Raw genomic sequence first — 18,917 nt, forward strand, 5'->3', positions numbered from 1 at the left:
TCCATTACTCAGAAATTTTACTTAAGTAGAATTCTTTCTTAAGGCATTAAAAAACCCAGGAAGTTTCTGTGATTTCCCTAAGAGAGTTTTCTCATCTTTTACAGTCATAGGCTGATACTGTCAAAACACAGAGCCTGAGCTTGTGAGTTGATGAATTACAACATAAATTGAGTTTAAAATCTCACTAGATCTCTTATAAAAGTTAAGGGACTTAGTAGGGAAAAGAGTGGGACCATAAAATTGGACAGTGACATAGGGCTGATTTGGGTGACTAGTACCTCAGACCCCACTTCTGAACTAAATTCTCTGAATGTTACAAATTTTGATCAACTATGTGCAAGAGACACAGCAACACATAATGGCTTAAACAAGGAAGACATCTTTTCTCAACAAGAAGTTCAGAGGCAAGCAGTCTAAGACTTGACTCATGTGGATGTCATCAAGGAACCAGGTTCCTCCCCGTTTTTTCCCCCCTCCATCCTTAGTATTGGCTTGTGTCCTCGTGGTCACAGTACAGATGCTGCGCTCACGTATTCCAGCATGGACAAGGAGGGAAGGGGGTGGCGTCTCTATTACAAAGGTAAAACAGCCACAGATAAAGAGTTCTGCTTGTTTTAGCTGGACACATTTTCTTGTACACAGTTGAGGTTCTTTTAATAAGGAAGCAAAGAAGACTGGGTGTAAAATAGGAAACTAACAGAGTCCATCATAATGTCATTCTTTAAAATCAGCCTTCATGATACACAGTGTTATTATCTGTAGTCAGTCCAAGCCATTGTATGTCACGTGAGCACATCTGTTTGCTTTCTTGTGAGTGCTATTTAAGTTTATTTTTTAAAATTTCATAGCTTTGTTGAAGTATAATTAATGTCTAGTAACTGAGTATATTTAAAATTTGCAGTTTGACAAGTTTAGATATGAGCATCTTTTCATGTGCTTTTTTACCTTCTGTCTCTTTTGGTAAAGAGCCTATTCAGATCTCAGGCTCATTTTTCTCTTACTGGGTTGTATATCTCTTTGTGGGGGGGTGGGGCCCGTGCTGTGCAGCATGTGGAATCTTAGTTCCCTGACCAGGAATGAAACCCGTGACCTTTGCAGTGGAAGTGCGGAGTCTTAACCACCCGACCGCCAGGGAAGGCCCCTGGGTTGTATATCTTTTAACTGAGTTGTAAGGACTTAAGATATAAGTCCTTTGTTGGATATATGGTTTGCAGATATTTTTTTTTCAGTTTGTTGCTTGCTTATTCATTTCACAATGGTGTTTTTGAAGAGCAAATTTTAAAATGTTGATTAAATCCAACTTATCAACTTTCTTTTTTATTTTAACATTTTTATTGGAGTATAATTGCTTTACAATGGTGTGTTAGTTTCTGCTTTATAACAAACTGAATCACTTATACGTATATCCCCATATCTCTTCCCTCTTGCGTCTCCCTCCCACCCTCCTTATCCCACCCTTCTATCTGGTCACAAAGCAACGAGCTGATCTCCCTGTGCTATGCGACTGCTTCCCATTAGCTATCTGTTTTACATTTGGTAGTGTTTATATGTCCATATATAACCTACCACTCTCTCACTTTGTCCCAGCTTACCCTTCCCCTACCCTGTGTCCTCAAGTCCATTCTCTAGTAGGTCTGCGTCTTTATTCCCATCTTTCCCTGGGTTCTTCATGACCAGTTTTTTTTTTTTTTTTTTTTTTAGATTCCATGTATACGTGTTAGCATACGGTATTTGTTTTTCTCTTTCTGAATTACTTCACTCTGTATGACAGACTCTAGGTCCATCCACCTCACTACAAATACTTTTGTTTCTTTTTATGGCTGAGTAATATTCCATTTTATATATGTGCCACATCTTCTTTATCCATTCATCTGTCAGTGGACACTTAGGTTGCTTCCATGTCCTGGCTATTGTAAATAGAGCTGCAAATGCCAGTGGTAGTTTGATAGGGATTGCATTGAATCTGTAGATTGCTTTGGGTTGTATAGTCATTTTCTTTTTTTTAACGTGGTACAAACGTTTTTTTTTAATTTAAGTTATTTTTTTATACGGCAGGTCCTTATTAGTCATCAGTTTTATACACATCAGTGTATACATGTCAATCCCAATCGCCAAATCCATCACACGACCACCCCCACCGCTTTCCACCCTTGGTGTCCATACGTTTGTTCTCTACATCTGTGTCTCAATTTATGCCCTGCAAACAGGTTCATCTGTACCATTTTTCTAGGTTCCACATATATGTGTTAATATACGATATTTGTTTTTCTCTTTCTGACTTACTTCACTCTGTATGACAGTCTCTAGATCCATCCACGTCTCTACAGGTGACTCAATTTCGTTCCTTTTTATGGCTGAGTAATATTATGTTGTATATGTGTACCACATTTTCTTTATCCATTCATCTGTCAGTGGGCATTTAGGTTGCTTCCATTACCTGGCTATTGTAAATGGTGCTGCAATGAACATTGAGATGCATGTGTCTTTTTGAATTACGGTTTTCTCTGGGTATATGTCCAGTAGTGGGATTGCTGGATCATATGGTAGTTCTATTTTTAGTTTAAGGAGCCTCCATACTGTTCTCCATAGTGGCTGTATCAATTTACATTCCCACCAACAGTGCAAGAGGGTTCCCTTTTCTCCACACCCTCTCCAGCATTTGTTGTTTGTAGATTTTCCGATGATGCCCGTTCTAACTGGTATGAGATGATACCTCATTGTAGTTTTGATTTGCATTTCTGTAATAATTAGTGATGTTGAGCAGCTTTTCGTTTGCTTCTTGGCCATCTGTATGTCTTCTTTGGAGAAATGTGTATTTAGGTCTTCTGCCCATTTTTGGATTGGCTTGTTTGTTTTTTTAATATTGAGCTGCATGAGCTGTTTATATATTTTGGAGATTAATCCTTTGTCCGTTGATTTGTTTGCAAATATTTTCTCCCATTCTGAGGGTTGTCTTTTCAGCTTGCTTACAGTTTCCTTTGCTGTGCAAAAGCTTTCACGTTTCATTAGGTCCCATATGTTTATTTTTGCTTTTATTTCCATTATTCTAGGAGGTGGATGAAAAAAGATCTTGCTGTGATTAATGTCAAAGAGTGTTCTTCCTATGTTTTCCTCTAAGAGTTTTATAGTGTCGGTCTTACATTTATGTCTCTAATCCATTTTGAGTTTATTTTTGTGTATGGTGTTAGGGAGTGTTCTAATTTCATTCTTTTACATGTAGCTGTCCAGTTCTCCTAGCACCACTTATTGAAGAGACTGTCTTTTCTCCATTGTATATCCTTGCCTCCTTTGTCATAGATTAGTTGACCATAGGTGCTTGGGTTTATCTCTGGGCTTTCTATTTTGTTTCATTGATCTATGTTTCTGTTTTTGTGCCAGTGCCAGTGTCTTGATTACTGTAGCTTTGTAGTATAGTCTGAAGTCAGGAAGTCTGATTCCTCCAGCTCCGTTTTTTTCCCTCAAGACTGCTTTGGCTCCTCGGGGTCTTTTGTGTCTTCATACACATTTTAAGAGTTTTTGTTCCAGTTCCGTAAAAAATGCCATTGGTAATTTGATAGGGATTGTATTGAATCTGTAGATTGCTTTGGGTATAGTCATTTTCACATGATTGATTCTTCCAATCCAAGAACATGTTATATCTCTCCATCTGTTGGTATCATGTTTAATTTCTTTCATCAGTGTCTTATAGTTTTCTGCCTACAGGTCTTTTGTCTCCTTAGGTAGGTTTATTCCTAGGTCTTTGATTGTTTTTGTTGCAATGGTAAATGGGAGTGTTTCCTTATTTTCTCTTTCAGATATTTCATCATTAGTATATAGGAATGCAAGAGAGTTCTGTACATTAATTTTGTATCCTGCAGCTTTACCAAATTCATTGTTTAGCTGTAGTAGTTTTCTGGTGGCATCTTTAAGATTCTATAAGTATAGTATCATGTCATCTGCAAACAGTGACAGCTTTACTTCTTCTTTTCTGATTTGGATTCCTTTTATTTCTTTTTCTTCTCTGATTGCCGTGGCTAGAACTTCCAAAACTATGTTGAATAACAGTGGTGAGAGTGGACATCCTTGTCTTGTTCCTGATCTTAGAGGAAATGCTTTCAGTTTTTCACCAATTTCTGCAGTGTCAGTTGTTACTTCTCCTTTTTCATTTCTAATTCTATTGATTTGAGTCTTCTCCCTTTTTCTCTTGATGAGTCTGGGTAATGGTTTATCAATTTTGTTTATCTTCTCAAAGAACCAGCTTTTAGTTTTATTGATGTTTGCTATTGTTTTCTATTTCATTTATTTCTGCTGTGATCTTCATGATTTCTTTCCTTCCACTAACGTTGGGTTTTGTTTGTTCTTCTTTCTCTAGTTCTTTTAGGTGTAAGGTTAGATTTTTTATTTGAGATTTTTCTTGTTTCTTGAAGTAGGCTTATATAGCTATAAACTTCCCTCTTAGAACTGCTTTTGCTGCATCCCATAAGCATATATACGGGTCTTGTTTTTGTATCCATTCAGCCAGTCTGTGTCTTTTGGTTGGAGCATTTAATCCATTACATTTAAGGTAATTATCAATATGTATATTCCTATTACCATTTTTCTATTTGTTTGTGTTTGTTATTGTAGGTCTTTTCCTTCTCTTGTGTTTCCTGCCTAGAGAAGTTCCTTTAGCATTTGTTGTAGCGCTGGTTTGGTTGTGCTGAATTGTCTTAGGTTTTGCTTGTCTGTAAAGGTTTTAATTTCTCCTTCAAATCTGATTGAGATCCTTGCTGGATAGAGTAATCTTGGTTGTAGGTTTTTCCCTTTCATCACTTTAAATATGTCCTGCCACTCCCTTCTGGCTTGCAGAGGTTCTCCTGAAAGATCAGCTGTTAACCTTATGGGGATTCCCTTGTATGTTATTTGTTGTTTTTCCCTTGCTGCTTTTAATATTTTTTCTTTGTATTTAATTTTTGATAGTTTGGTTAATATGTGCCTTGGCGTGTTTCTCCTTGGATTTATCCTGTATGGGACTCTCTGTGCTTTTGGACTTGATTAACTATTTCCTTACCCATATTAGGGAAGTTTTCAACTATAATCTATTCAAATATTTTCTCAGTCCCTTTCGTTTTCTCTTCTTCTTCTGGGACCCCTATAATTCGAATGCTGGTGCATTTAATGTTGTCCCAGAGGCCTCTGAGACTGTCCTCAGTTCTTTTCAATTCTTTTTTCTTTATTCTGCTCTGCAGTAGTTATTTCCACTATTTTATCTTCCAGGTCACTTATCCGTTCTTCTGCCTCAGTTATTCTGTTATTGTTCCCTTCTAGAGAATTTTTAATTTCATTTATTGTGTTGTTTATGATTGTTTGTTTGCTCTTTAGCTCTTCTAGGTCCTTGTTAAATGTTTCTTGTATTTTCTCCATTCTATTTCCAAGAGTTTGGATCATCTTTACTATCATTATTCTGAATTCTTTTTCAGGCAGACTGCCTATTTTCTCTTCATTTGTTAGGTCTGGTGGGTTTTTACCTTGCTCCTTCATCTGCTGTGTGTTTTTCTGTCTTCTCATTTTGCTTATCTTACTGTGTTTGGGGTCTCCTTTTTTCAGGCTGCAGGTTCTTAGTTCCTGTTGTTTTTGGTGTCTGTCCCCAGTGGCTAAGGTTGGTTCAGTGGCTTGTGTAGCCTTCCTGGTGGAGGCGACTAGTGCCTGTGTTCTGGTGGATGAGGCTGGATCTTATCTTTCTTGTGGGCAGGTCCACGTCTGCTGGTGTGTTTTGGGGTGTCTGTAACCTTGTTATGATTTTAGGCAGCCTCTCTGCTAATGGGTGGGGTTGTGTTCCTGTCTTGCTAGTTGTTTTGCATAGGGTGTCCATAACTGTAGCTCGCTGGTCGTTGAGTGGAGCTGGGTCTTGGCATTGAGATGGAGATCTCTGGGAGATTTTCGCCATTTGGTATTACGTGGGGCTGGGAGGTCTCTCGTGGACCAGTGTCCTGAATTTGGCTCTCCCACCTCAGAGGCACAGCCCTGATGCCTGGCTGGAGCACCAAGAGCCTGTCATCCCCATGGCTCAGAATAAAAGGGAGAAAGAAAGAAAGAAAGAGAGAGAGAGAGGGAGGGAGGAAGGAAGGAAGGAAAGAAAGAAAGAAAAGAGAAGGAAAGGAGGGAGGGAGGAAGGAAGAAACAAAAGAAAGAAAAAGATAGAATTAAAAAGTTATTAAAATAAAAAAAATTATTATTAAAAATTTTTTAAGTAATTAAAAAAAGGAAGAATGAAGAGAACAACCAAACCAAAAAACAAATCCCCTAACGATAACAAGCACTGAAAACCATACTAAAAAAACAGAAAAAAACCAGACAGAACCCTTGGACAAGTGCTAAAAGCAAAGCTGTACAGACAAAACCACACACAGAAGCATACACATACATACAGAAAGAGAAAAAGGGGAAAAATAGTATATATCATTGCCCCCAAAGTCCACCTCCTCAATTTGGAATGATTTGTTGTCTATTCAGATATTCCATAGATGCAGGGTACATTAAGTTGACTGTGGAGATTTAATCCGCTGCTCCTGAGGCTGCTGGGAGAGATTTCCTTTTCTCTTCTTTGTTCTCACAGCTCCCGGGGTTCAGCTTTAGATTTGGCCCCGCCTCTGTGTGTAGGTCGCCTGAGGACGTCTGTTCTTCACTCAGACAGGACGGGGTTAAAGGAGCAGCTGTTTCGGGGCCTCTGGCTCACTCAGGCCGGGGGGAGGAGTACGGAGTGCGGGGCGAGCCTGTGGCGGCAGAGGCCAGCATGACGTTGCAGCAGCCTGAGGCGCGCCGTGCGTTCTTCCGGGAGAGTTGTCCCTGGATCCCGGGACCCTGGCAGTGGTGGGCTGCACAGCCTCCCAGGAGGGGAGGTGTGGATAGTGACCTGTGCCTGCACACAGGCTTCTTGGTGGCTACAGCAGCAGCCTTAGTATCTCATGCCCGTCTCTGGGGTCCGCGCTGATAGCCACGGCTCGCACCCATCTCTGGAGCTCCTTTAAGCAGCGCTTTTAATCCCCACTCCTCGCGCACCAGGAAACAGACGCAAGAAAAAATCTCTTGCCTCTTCTGCAGTTCCAGACCTTTTCCCACACTCCCTCCTGGCTAGCCGTGGCACACTAGCCCCCTTCGGGCTGTGTTCACATGGCGAACCCCAGTACTCTCCCTGGGATCCAACCGAAGCCGGAGCTTCAGCTCCCAGCCCCCGCCCACCCCGGCGGGTGAGCAGCCAAGCCTCTCGGGCTGGTGAGTGCTGACCGGCACCGATCCTCTGTGCAGGAATCTATCCGCTTTGCCTTCTGCACCCCTGTTGCTGCGCTCTCCTCCTTGGCTCCGAAGCTTCCCCCCTCCGCCACCCTCAGTCTTCGCCCATGAAGGGGCTTGTAAGCCTAGTGTGTGGAAACCTTTCCTCCTTCACAGCTCCCTCCCAGAGGTGCAGGTCGTGTCCCTATTCTTTTGTCTGTGTTTTTTCTTTTTTCTTTTGCCCTACCCAGGTACTTGGGGAGTTTCTTGCCTTTTGGGAGGTCTGAGGTCTTCTACCAGTGTTCAGTAGGTGTTTTGTAGGAGTTGTTCCACATGTAGATGTATTTCTGATGTATTTGTGGAGTGGAGGGTGATCTCCATGTCTTACTCTTCTGCCTTTTTGAAGCCTCTCTCAGCTTTCTTTTATACTTCATGCTTTTTGTGTCTTATTTGAGAAATCTTAGCCTAACCCAAGATTTTATCTCATATTTTTTATAGTTTTAGCTCTTCAGTCAGTGATCCACTTTGAATTAATTTTTGTATATGGTATTAGGGTGGGGTTGAGTTGGGGTTTTTTGTTTGTTTGCCTATGCCTGTATGCTTGTCCCAGCACTATTTGTTGAAAAGATTATCCTTTTCCCATTGAATTGCCTTTGTACCTTTGTCAGAAATTGATCATGGATGTGTGGGTTTATGGCATCTATTCTTTCCAGTGATTGATTTGTCTACCTTTATGTTATTATTTTACTGTCTTAATGATTACTATAGCTTTGTAATAAGTCTTGAAATTGCATGGTGTAAGCCCTTCAACTTTGTTCTTTATAGTTGTTTTGGCTATTTCAGGTCCTTTACATTTCAGTATAAGTTTTAGAATCAGCTTGTCACTTTCTTCGAGGAAAGCTGCTGGGACTTTGATTGGAATTACATTAGCTCTATGGATCATTTTGGAGAGAATTGACATCTTAGCAGCATTGAGTCTTCATATCTATGGACATGGCATATATCACTCTGTTTATTTAAGCCTTGAATTTCTCTCAGCAATGTTTTGTAGCTTTTGTGTATTGACCTTGTAGCCTGCAGCCTTGCTACACTCACTTATTAGGTCTAGTAACTTTTTTGTAGATTTCTTAGAATTTTCTATATACATGGTCATGTTATCAGCAAATAAAGACTGATATACTTCTTCCTTTACAATCTCTATTGCTTTTATTTCTTTTTCTTTTTCTTTCCAGTACAAAGTTAAATAGAAGTAGTGAGATTAGACATCCTTAACTTGTTTCTGGTGTTGGAGTGAAATTATTCAGTATTTGACCAATAAGTTTGATGTTAGCTATATGTTTCTTATATATATATACTTTATCAGATTGAGGAAGTTTCCTTTTATTCCTGATTTGCTGAGGTTTTATGAGAGGTTTTTGTCATGTGATTTTTTTGTATCTATTGAAATGATAATATGGTTTTCTTTTTTAGTGAATTCCATTGGTTGGTTTTCTAATGTTAAACCAACCTTACATTCCTGGGCTAAAACCCACTTGGTTATGATGCATTGCTTTTTTATATATTGTTAAGTTTGATATACTAAAATTTTGTCAAGAATTTTTATATCTCTGTTTATGAGGGTTATTGGTTTATAGTTTTTTTTTTTTTTTTTTTTTTTTTTTTTTTTTTGTCTTTTGTTTTCCGTGTAAGAGCTTGATCTTGTCTGGCTTTGGTATCAGGTTAATGCTGGCCTCGCAATGAACTAGGAAGTATTTCTTCCTCTTTGGTTTTCTGGAAGAGTTTGTGCAGAATTGGTATTATTTCTTCCTTAATAATTGATGACATTTACAAGCGAAGCCACCTGGGCATAGAGTTTTCTTTGTAGGAAGTTTTAAACTACAAATTCAATTTCATTGATAGATATAGGACTATTTGGGTATCTGTTTCTTCTTTAATGAACTTTAGTAGGTTGTGTCTTTCCAGGGATTTGTCCATTTTTACCTAAAGTGTCAAAGATGTAAAGTTGTTCATTGTATTTATTATTCCTTCAATGACTGTGGTATCTGTAGGGGTGGCCCTTTTTCCAGTCCTGTAACTGGTAATTTGTGGCTTTTCTTCCCCTGACAGTCTGACTAGAGGCTTATCAAGTTTATTGACTTTTTAAAAACCCAGCTTTGGGTTTCATTGATTTTTCTTTTGTTTCCTAAGTTATTGGTTGATTTCTGTTCTTTTTCCTTCTGCATAGTTTGAGTTTAATTTAATTTTTTTTGATGGGGTACTTTTTAATTTAAGATGGAAATTTAGTTACTAATTTGAGACTTTCTTTTCTAATGTAGGCATTTAGTTCTATACTTTCTCTGTAAGTGCTGCTTTAGTTCCATTCCACAATTTTTTTTAGCTGCAAGGGGAACTGGTAAATAGAATTTTTTAGTGGGACATATTTCATTTATAGACATAATTAGGATTCTGTAAATAAGGATTCAGAGGAGTAAGAATGTTGGGTAGGAAGCCAGCAGTGTCTACCATGGCAGCAATCTTTAAAAATCAAGCTACACGTTATGCAATATCATTATTATAAACCTTCAGTTCACCTAAGCCATTGCAGGTCACATGGGCACATCTACTTGCTTTTTTTTGGTGGTAAATTAGCCTTAAGTTTCTTTAAAATTTAAAAAAGTTTTTTTGCTCTATGACTGGCAGATAGGGAAAGCCAAATTGAGGGTCCTTTAGTTTTTTGTTAACAGCCTAAACTTTTTATGGTGGAAAATTTTTAAGTACAAGGAATTTATTGAGCTTCTGTGTATCCATTAACTGATTTAAATAATTAACAACATGTGGCCAGTCTTATTTCAGTTATACCCCATCCTTTGTGCATTATTTTGAAGCAGATCTCAGAATTCATTGTTTCATTCATTAAATACTTTGGCATGTATCTTTAAAAGATAAAGGTTCTTTTTATTTTTAAAAAACAGTCACAGTACCATTAACATAACCTCTAAAAATTAACAGTAGTTCCTTTATATTATAAGGTATCCAGTGTTCAATTTTTGGCTATCATAAAAAATTTTTTTTGTATAATTTGTTTTGAGTTAGGATCTAAATAAGTTCCATTCAAGCAATTCATATTTTGTGACTCAGTAAGTTTAGTGAAACCTGTGACATTAGAACTTTTCCAAGGCAAAAGCTATTGAAAATTGCTTTTCATGATCACAGTGAAAACCTTCATTGAAATTAAGCTTGGGAAAATATAGTTGTTTTTTCATATTTTTTTTTGCGGTGTTTTGTTTTGAATGTTAAAGATCTGACTTAGATTTTTTTGAAAAATGATCATTACTGAGCTACTGATTGATTGATACCCTTCTGTGCGCCAAAGCAGTGCTAGTTGAAGTATACAATGGTAAGCAAGATAGACCTCTTTCTCTGTGCTTAGTCATTTAAAATACTGATGTTTTTAAAAAAAAAAAAAATACTGATGTTTTGGTTTTATATTTGAAATCTTAATTCATGTCTTGTTCTGGGCAAGGAATAAATTGTTTTCTTGATTCCTCTCCCCTCCCACCAAATCTTGTGCTTGCAATCATTGTGCCAGATGGTATGACAGTTTTTATTTTTGTTTTTAAAATTCCATTCCAACTCGGCTGTGTAAGACAAAGTTGTTCCCCTCAAATAGCTTAAAATTTAATAGAAGAGATACATCCAGCAGAAAATAATAATGGCAGGCTGTTACATTTTCTGTGCCCTATTTGACTTGATTATTTTTTGGTTTAACTGTTTTCTTTTTCTTTCTACCCATGTTTTATGACTGCATCTTGCAGGAGAGTCTTATAGATGCAAGTGAAGACAGCCAGCTAGAAGCTGCCATCAGAGCCTCCTTGCAAGAGACACATTTTGATTCCACACAGACAAAACAGGATAGCCGCTCAGATGAAGAATCTGAATCTGAACTTTTTTCTGGCAGTGAGGAGTTCATATCCGTTTGTGGCTCTGATGAGGAGGAGGAGATAGAGAATCTTGCCAAGTCTAGAAAGTCTCCCCACAAAGATTTGGGGCATAGAAAAGAGGAGAACAGAAGGTCACTGACTGAGCCCCCTGCCAGAACTGAGCCTGGAACAGCCACAAACCACCAAGGATTGCCAGCGATGGATTCAGAAATACTGGAGATGTCACCTGAAAAATCAGATGGAATAGTGGAGGGCATTGATGTAAATGGTGGGTTACATTTTAGATTTCCTTTACTTAATACTTGAATATTACTGCAGGGATTTGTTTATTTGTTTAAATTAGTCTTCTATCTTAAGTAGCTATATCTCTCTCTATATTTTTTAACCCTTCCTTTAGGACCAAAAGCACAGCTGATGTTGCGGTATCCAGATGGAAAAAGGGAACAAATCACTCTTCCAGAGCAAGCTAAACTACTAGTAAGTATATCTAATTGGAAGCATTTACTCGAAGCAGAAAAACTAATTGGCGTAATTAGCTTGATGATTCTTTGAAATAGGTGTTAGGTCTGACCTCTAACTGGAAACTTCACTGTGGTGAATCTTAATTCTAACTGCTTTATTTCCTTCCCAAATTATCTTGGGCAACTCACATAGTCCGTTGTAGCCAAGGCATTTCTGTTCCATGGCTGCATGTAATAGAAACCCAACTGAAATTATTACCTGGAAAAGGGGAGTGGGGTTATTTGAAGACTGTAGAGGGGCCTCCTGGGTTTCCTAGTAGCTGGAACTGCAAAGTAGTTAAGAACCAAGACTATTTTCCTGTGTGTTTCTCTTGTGGGGCCTGTTGGGTTTTCCCCTTGTGATTCTCTGCTTCATACCATTCTTCTCTCTCTATTCTGGTGGCTTTTGTTTGCAAAACAGCTTGTACATAGTCCATCATACCGGTGCTTTGAGGGCCTTTTCCTCCAGAGTCCACAGCTGATGGGCCCTCCCTCCGTATTTTTCAACTTCTAGAAAAGAGAATGAGTCTGACTTGCTTAGATTAGCCTATGAATGGATCCTCCTTGAGTCAGGTGTTCATACCTGGCCATTTGCTGTGGCTAAAAATAATTAGAATCTTGAAGACTGTGACTTGAATGCAAGTAGGCTCTGGCCTCTGGTGCTAATATCCAGACTGTCTCCTTAGTCTAGTAATTGGAAAGGAATGGGAGATGAGACAATGAATAGAACAAGTATAGACCACTTTTTTGAGAAGGTTGGTTGTGAAGCTAGAGTGGGGAGTGGGCAGTAATCAGAGGGGAAAAGATGATCGAAGGAGAGACTGAGCATGTTTAAGTTTTATTGGAGGTATCTGCAGAGAAGATGTTGAAGATACCCGTAAAAGAGTGGTATTCCGTGGTGGCACAGTTTCTGAGATGGCAAGAAGGGATTCAATGCACAGGTGACAAGATAGGATGAACGACATATCTTCCCTGATAAATAGAAAGAAGGAAAACTGATAAAATGTTTAAAAATTAGGACAATAGTTTTGTTTTTTTTTTAAGGGAACTTTATTTTTATTTATCTATTTATTTATGGCTGCTTTGGGTCTTCATTGCTGCACAGGCTTTCTCTAGTTGTGGTGAGCGGGGGCTACTCTTCATTGTGGTGCGTGGGCTTCTCATTATGGTGGATTCTCTTGTTGCGGAGCACGGGCTCTAGGCACATGGCTTCAGTTGTTGTGGCATGAGGGCTCAGTAGTTGTGGCTTGCAGGCTCTAGAGTACAGGCTCAGTAGTTGTGGTGCACAGGTTTAGTTGCTCCGCGGCATGTGGGATCTTCCTGGACCAGGGCTCGAACCTGTGTCCCCTGCATTGGCAGGCAGCTTCTTAACCACTGCACCACCAGGGAAGAAATTGGATTTGTTTATTGGAGAGACAGTAATAACCCTGTATATTTCAGTATCACTTAATGGCTCTAAATTATTGGGTGCAGGTTTAGTATCTCCCCATCCAGAGGGTTATATTGGCCCTTCCAATTTTTATTTATCTATTTATTTATGGCTGCTTTGGGTCTTCATTGCTGCACAGGCTTTCTCTAGTTGTGGTGAGCGGGGGCTACTCTTCATTGTGGTGCGTGGGCTTCTCATTATGGTGGATTCTCTTGTTGCGGAGCACGGGCTCTAGGCACATGGCTTCAGTTGTTGTGGCATGAGGGCTCAGTAGTTGTGGCTTGCAGGCTCTAGAGTACAGGCTCAGTAGTTGTGGTGCACAGGTTTAGTTGCTCCGCGGCATGTGGGATCTTCCTGGACCAGGGCTCGAACCTGTGTCCCCTGCATTGGCAGGCAGCTTCTTAACCACTGCACCACCAGGGAAGAAATTGGATTTGTTTATTGGAGAGACAGTAATAACCCTGTATATTTCAGTATCACTTAATGGCTCTAAATTATTGGGTGCAGGTTTAGTATCTCCCCATCCAGAGGGTTATATTGGCCCTTCCATAAGAGTAAGCTTCAATTATCTGAAAGAATAACTTAAACTTTTATCTGATTTTAAAATGAATGTTATATTTTTAATTCTTCAATATGCTCTTTCTTGTTGTTTCCATCTAACAGCTTTGTCTTTCTGTTATTTTTCATAGGCTTTGGTGAAGCATGTCCAATCTAAAGGATATCCAAATGAACGTTTTGAACTTCTCACCAACTTCCCTCGAAGGAAACTCTCTCATCTGGACTATGATATTACATTACAGGAGGCAGGCCTTTGTCCTCAAGAGACTGTCTTTGTACAGGAAAGAAATTAACATCATGGCCTGACCTCTCTCAGCTTACCCCTTTTTTTCCCTTTTTCTGTGAGATACCATGTCACTGAGTATGTATTTTGGCTCATAGGACCATAGAGCCAAAGTTGGGCAAGCAAGTCACCTGCCTTCTCTTTTATTTCTTGTTCTCTCCTATAATCAGTCTCACATACCCCACCCCACCCCTCTTTTTCTCTCTTCTCCCATTTTCTTCTTTTTCCTACTTTTCTCTCTTTCTTACCTAATCTGGTGACCAAATGGAAGTGTTAGGATAAGACCTCCTAGTACTGGCAGCAGGAAATGTATGTTCCAATAGGTGATCTCTTACACAGCACTTTTTTGGGATCAAATGATAATGTTACTCCTCAGATTCCTTTGGTAAAGGAATGGCTAGATTCAGAATAAGAGCAGCCTCCTTTTTTTGTAAGCCCCATGTTTAGTAGGGAGAAGAAATTCTCTAACACATGTTTTGTTTTATTATTCATGTAGGAAATATCGTGTAACAGTGTCCAGGGTTTTGTTTACATGGAAAAAGCGTCCTTTATAACTTTGCTCATCATATTTAAAATTTTTTTCAAAGGATTCCCATCTTCCCAGCTAGAATTGTTTCCATGATATGTGTTATTGACAGAAAGAATGTTAAACTAGGGTGAGTAGCATGGGGTGGCTTTCAGTATCCTAGCCTGAGACAGCTTTCGTTATTACTCTATGAACTATCTTGATCCTGCTAGTCCTGGAATGGACATTTCGTGAGCATATTGTGGTGACTGGGATAGGAAGGTGCTTGCTGTTCTTGCCAGTACAGCATAATAGTTCCTTTGGCCCTTCCATTGTTTGGGTCCACAAGTGATCTGTAGGAAGGCAGATGTTCAATAATCATGAGTGCAGTGGCTTGTAGTCGTAACCACTATGGTTATTGATTGTCCTATGTACTTTAAGGCATACTTAATGTATGCCCCAGGGGAAAAAGAAAAGATGCAGCTGAGAGTTGCTAACCATGTTCCTTTGGTTAGAAATAATGATTCATTTTTTACCCTTGGTTGGAACAGTCTCTAAAAGGCTCTGGTGACTGAATGAGCCTAATTCCTCATGCTGTTTCTTGCAAAAGGTATCAAAACTGAAAACCTCTCTAAGTAGAAGACCTTTAAAATCAAATTCATAAGACAACATTTAGTAAGGGAGGTGGGGAAGATTACCAGTAATCTTCAGATGTGGGTTTTTTCTGCCAACAAAAGCCACATTCAAATTGTAGTTGATGAATGCTTTTTTCAGTATTATTTAGAAGAGACCATCTTGAATCTATATAATATGATTTGACTTATCAGCTTCACATTTTGCTCGATTCTTATTTTGAGCTTTAGAGTCCTCTGAAGGGGTAGTAGTAACTCTGGTGGCAAAAATCAGAACTTTAACTTGTTATAAAACCATAATACAGAATGAACGTATTTTGTCAATTGAGGTTTAGATTGACTGATTCTTCTGCTTGAGGAACATAAATTGCTATTGCTCAGAGACCTTTAGGTTCCCATCTACTTTAAGATCACTCTCTTGGCAACTAGGGGATTAAAAAAAAAAAACATGCTTGTTTTTGCTAGTACACAATTAGAGAATACAGTTTCTAATGGTTGGACTTTGAGGGACCCTCTCTAAAGAATGAGTTATGTATCTCCTCAAGGAAATCATGGAAAATTCTGTTTATTCTTCAGTGAGTCCTATTGAATTAATGTTCTTACATTTTTTTCTAAGTCTGTGTAAGTGCTTATGTATAAGTATATAATTGTATAAATATTTATAAATATATTTATATAATTACAATTTCATTTATACCTTGAGTCAAAGTTCTCTCTTTAGATTGGTGACTGAGTAATACCACTTTGGTGTTTTTTTCATAGGCTCTCGAGGCTAACTAGCAGCTTCTGATTTAGTGAGGAGGCATGGTTTTCATGTTAATTCCTCAGTTGTATATCTGAAATTGGATAATATACTTGCTATCTGAAGAAAAGAGCTATATACAAAGGTGCATTAGAGGGTAAAAAAATTGTTGGTTGTAGACAAGGTCAGAAATCTAGAAATTCAGGGAGGCACAGGGTAAGAAATGAGGTTATGCTCAGTGTTGGTGCTGTCATGGCACCTATCTCCACTCGGCAAAGTCACAGCTAAAGTCCAAATCTGTCAAAAATATGAAGTCAAGAATTTTCCCCATAGGATTCTGTTTCATTCTTTTACCTACTAGTTTCTTTTTATAAAACATATCTAGAGAACTTGAGGCAACATGTTCGTTAATGATAAGATATAGTTCTTTCTGATAAGCTCAGCCCTGGCATATCCATTTATGAGAAACCAAAGTGACTTTTTCAACTTCGATTACTGTGAGATGACCACATCAAAGTGATATAAGTAAGCATATCAAAGAGATAGGGCATGAGATACTGATCCAACTTAGATAAAACTGGAGTGTTTAGAGTACAAGATTAGAGGATTTTATTTTATTTTGAGGCAGGAGTGTAATTATCCTGGCCTCGATATAGAGGCCCATGGGGGAGGCATTATGGATTGTACACAAGAAGAGTATGGATTGTGCTTTGTTCAAGAACTTAATCCACTTAGGTAGTATGTCTTATTTCTTCTGCAAATTCCTTAGCTCTTTGGAGGAGAGGTTTTATTGAATAGATAAAATGAAGTTAGTAAGATAGGTAAAAATAGTCATTCCTTGTAGGTATTGGAAACAGCTTGAGAGAGATCTTAAAAGGTAAGGAGAAAAAGAGCAAGATAGACTTTGAGAGTAAATGACAGGAGACAAATATAAAGAGATGAAATGAAAACTAGCAGGGGAAAAGTAACAGGAAGTCTTTTGAATTTGATTTAGGAAGGAACCAGAGAAGAGAACAGCCAAATGAGGGAAGAACAGGGAACTAATTTTGAGTAACTAACATGCGAAGTACTTTATGTGCATTTTCTCCTTTAATCTCCCTAAGAACTCTACCAAATGGATATTTCCCCCATTTTATAGATAAGGAAGAAAAATTGAAGTGCAGAGAACTTGTTCAGGATGTCACAGCTAGTAAGTAAGTGGCAAAATCAAAATTGGCATTCATGCTTTTTTCACTCCCATGCTGTAGTCTCCTGCAATAGGAATCAATTTGCTCAAAAGGTTATCTTCGCATTGTTTGGCTCTGTAAGTTATCATTTGATTTTTTTCCTTAAAGCTTGTGAGATTTGCGCTATGCCTATAAATTCTTATTTACACTGTTATTTTGAGGGGCAGATTACTGATTGCTTTTTTAAAATGATGCAGTGATGAAAATGTAAGAGGAAAATAACTATGGCATTATTTGCCAAGAAAAAATGGAAAGGATAAAAAAGAATTTTATCAAATTTTTAACCATTTCTCAGAAAAGATACAATTATCTTTTCTATATCCCATCTGTATTAGATTATTGAAACTTCTATGTGTATATTTTAAAATCTCCTATAAAATTCTACTTCCTTGATTCTATAAGTTAACAATTATTTGAGTCCTTAATCAAAGTTGGAAAAATCTTGAAATCCAAGATCTGGTTCCTGCCTGTTTTATCCAGTTGGAGAGACACACTACACTTGAGATAAAAGGAGAATATGTAAATGCTTACCTTTCTGAGACTGAACCATAATTACAATAGAAGTTTAGAAAGGGTAAAGGATAGTGTAGGCTTTAGTTAGGAAAATAAAACTGGAAAGTGGCAAACACTGTGGCTCAGATTTTCTTTTGACTTACCTGTATTCTTTAGTTCCACCTTTTGTAACTACTAGATTTAGGGCATGATGTTTTAACAGTAAGGCATAACTAGTACCCAAGTAGGAAAGAATTATTGATTCCAGGATTAAAGATTTTAGCTAGCAGCGATCTCACTTGGATACTTAGGAAAATACCAGAGGGAGCCACTTGCTACTGAAAAGTGAAGGAAAGATTTAATTTCTATACCCAGGTACAAATTAAATGTATAGTACAACATATTATATATGATATGCAGAAAGGGCACTATATGTAGGCAATAAGTGTACTTGGGTAACAGCTCTGCTTCTAATTAACAGAATTGGACTAGATCAATAGTTCTTAGTCTGTTCAAGTAAAAGGGCTTGTAATTTTAAAATTCAGCAGTGGTGGGGAGTTGTGGGGTTAAGTATAAATATCATTAATTCCATAAGTGGAGAAAATGTAAATGTGCATATGGAATTGCAGACCTTTTGCAGAAACTCTTGGAACCTACAGATTGTAGACCACTGAATTAGATTATCTCTGAATCTTTTCCACTCCAAAATTTAATGCTTTTAGTCTCTTACCTTTATTTTATATATTATCCCTAGAGTAATTAAAAGTATACTTGTTAATCAGTTCTTGCTTTTTTTTTCCTGTGTCCAGGTTTCATTTGCCCAGTAACTTGATCTACCCTACTGTGATGACTGTAATCTCCAGAAAGGAGAATATAATAGTTACAGATCTAGTAATGATCTTTTAAACACAATTCATTACTTTTAAAACTTAATGCTGTGTTCCTAATCAGTGTTGAGTATGACTAAAATGTAATGAGAACCAAATATTTCACTGACACCAGAGTTAAATTTTATTTTGTATGTGTGCTTAAACAAAGCACTTTACTGGCTGAGCAATTGTTAGGAAATTGATTCGTGTAAGCTGTAGAAGTCACACTTGGTTTTGACAGAAACAAGTGTTTCAAGATCCAATTAGGCCGACTTTTTAAAATATTTCTTATCCCATAGAGCGTATCTCCATGGTGTCGTTCTCTCTCTGGCCCTCTTTCATTTGGAGCCAGAGAGAGAGAGTAAGTAGTATTCAGTAGTACTACTCAATAGTAAATCATGGGATGGGGCTTGATGAATAAGTAATGTCTTGTGTAAAACTAAATGAGAGTAAGAAGAACCCACCCTTCTGGTGAACATGGCAGTTTTCCAATAGGACCACTTAAAGACAGCTGTGTACTATGAATATTGAACT

At 38.1% G+C, this 18,917-nt stretch overlaps 1 protein-coding gene across 3 annotated transcripts in view; it reads left to right on the plus strand.

Moving 5' to 3' along the window:
* UBXN7 (UBX domain protein 7) overlaps positions 1-18,295 on the plus strand; it is a 59,900-nt gene extending 41,605 nt beyond the window's left edge. For all 3 annotated transcript variants that reach the window (XM_024752075.1, XM_024752076.1, XM_024752077.1), the window contains 3 exons: positions 11,022-11,415; positions 11,545-11,624; positions 13,766-18,295. In XM_024752075.1, the coding sequence (XP_024607843.1) occupies positions 11,022-11,415; positions 11,545-11,624; positions 13,766-13,927 (636 nt within the window). In that variant the 3' untranslated portion in view covers positions 13,928-18,295. The remainder of the gene's footprint in view (positions 1-11,021; positions 11,416-11,544; positions 11,625-13,765) is intronic.
* Positions 18,296-18,917: the final 622 nt, after the last annotated feature.

The sequence above is a fragment of the Neophocaena asiaeorientalis genome, unplaced genomic scaffold (genome assembly GCF_003031525.2).
Source record: "Neophocaena asiaeorientalis asiaeorientalis breed wild unplaced genomic scaffold, Neophocaena_asiaeorientalis_V1.1 scaffold293, whole genome shotgun sequence".
Taxonomy (NCBI): Eukaryota; Metazoa; Chordata; class Mammalia; order Artiodactyla; family Phocoenidae; genus Neophocaena; species Neophocaena asiaeorientalis.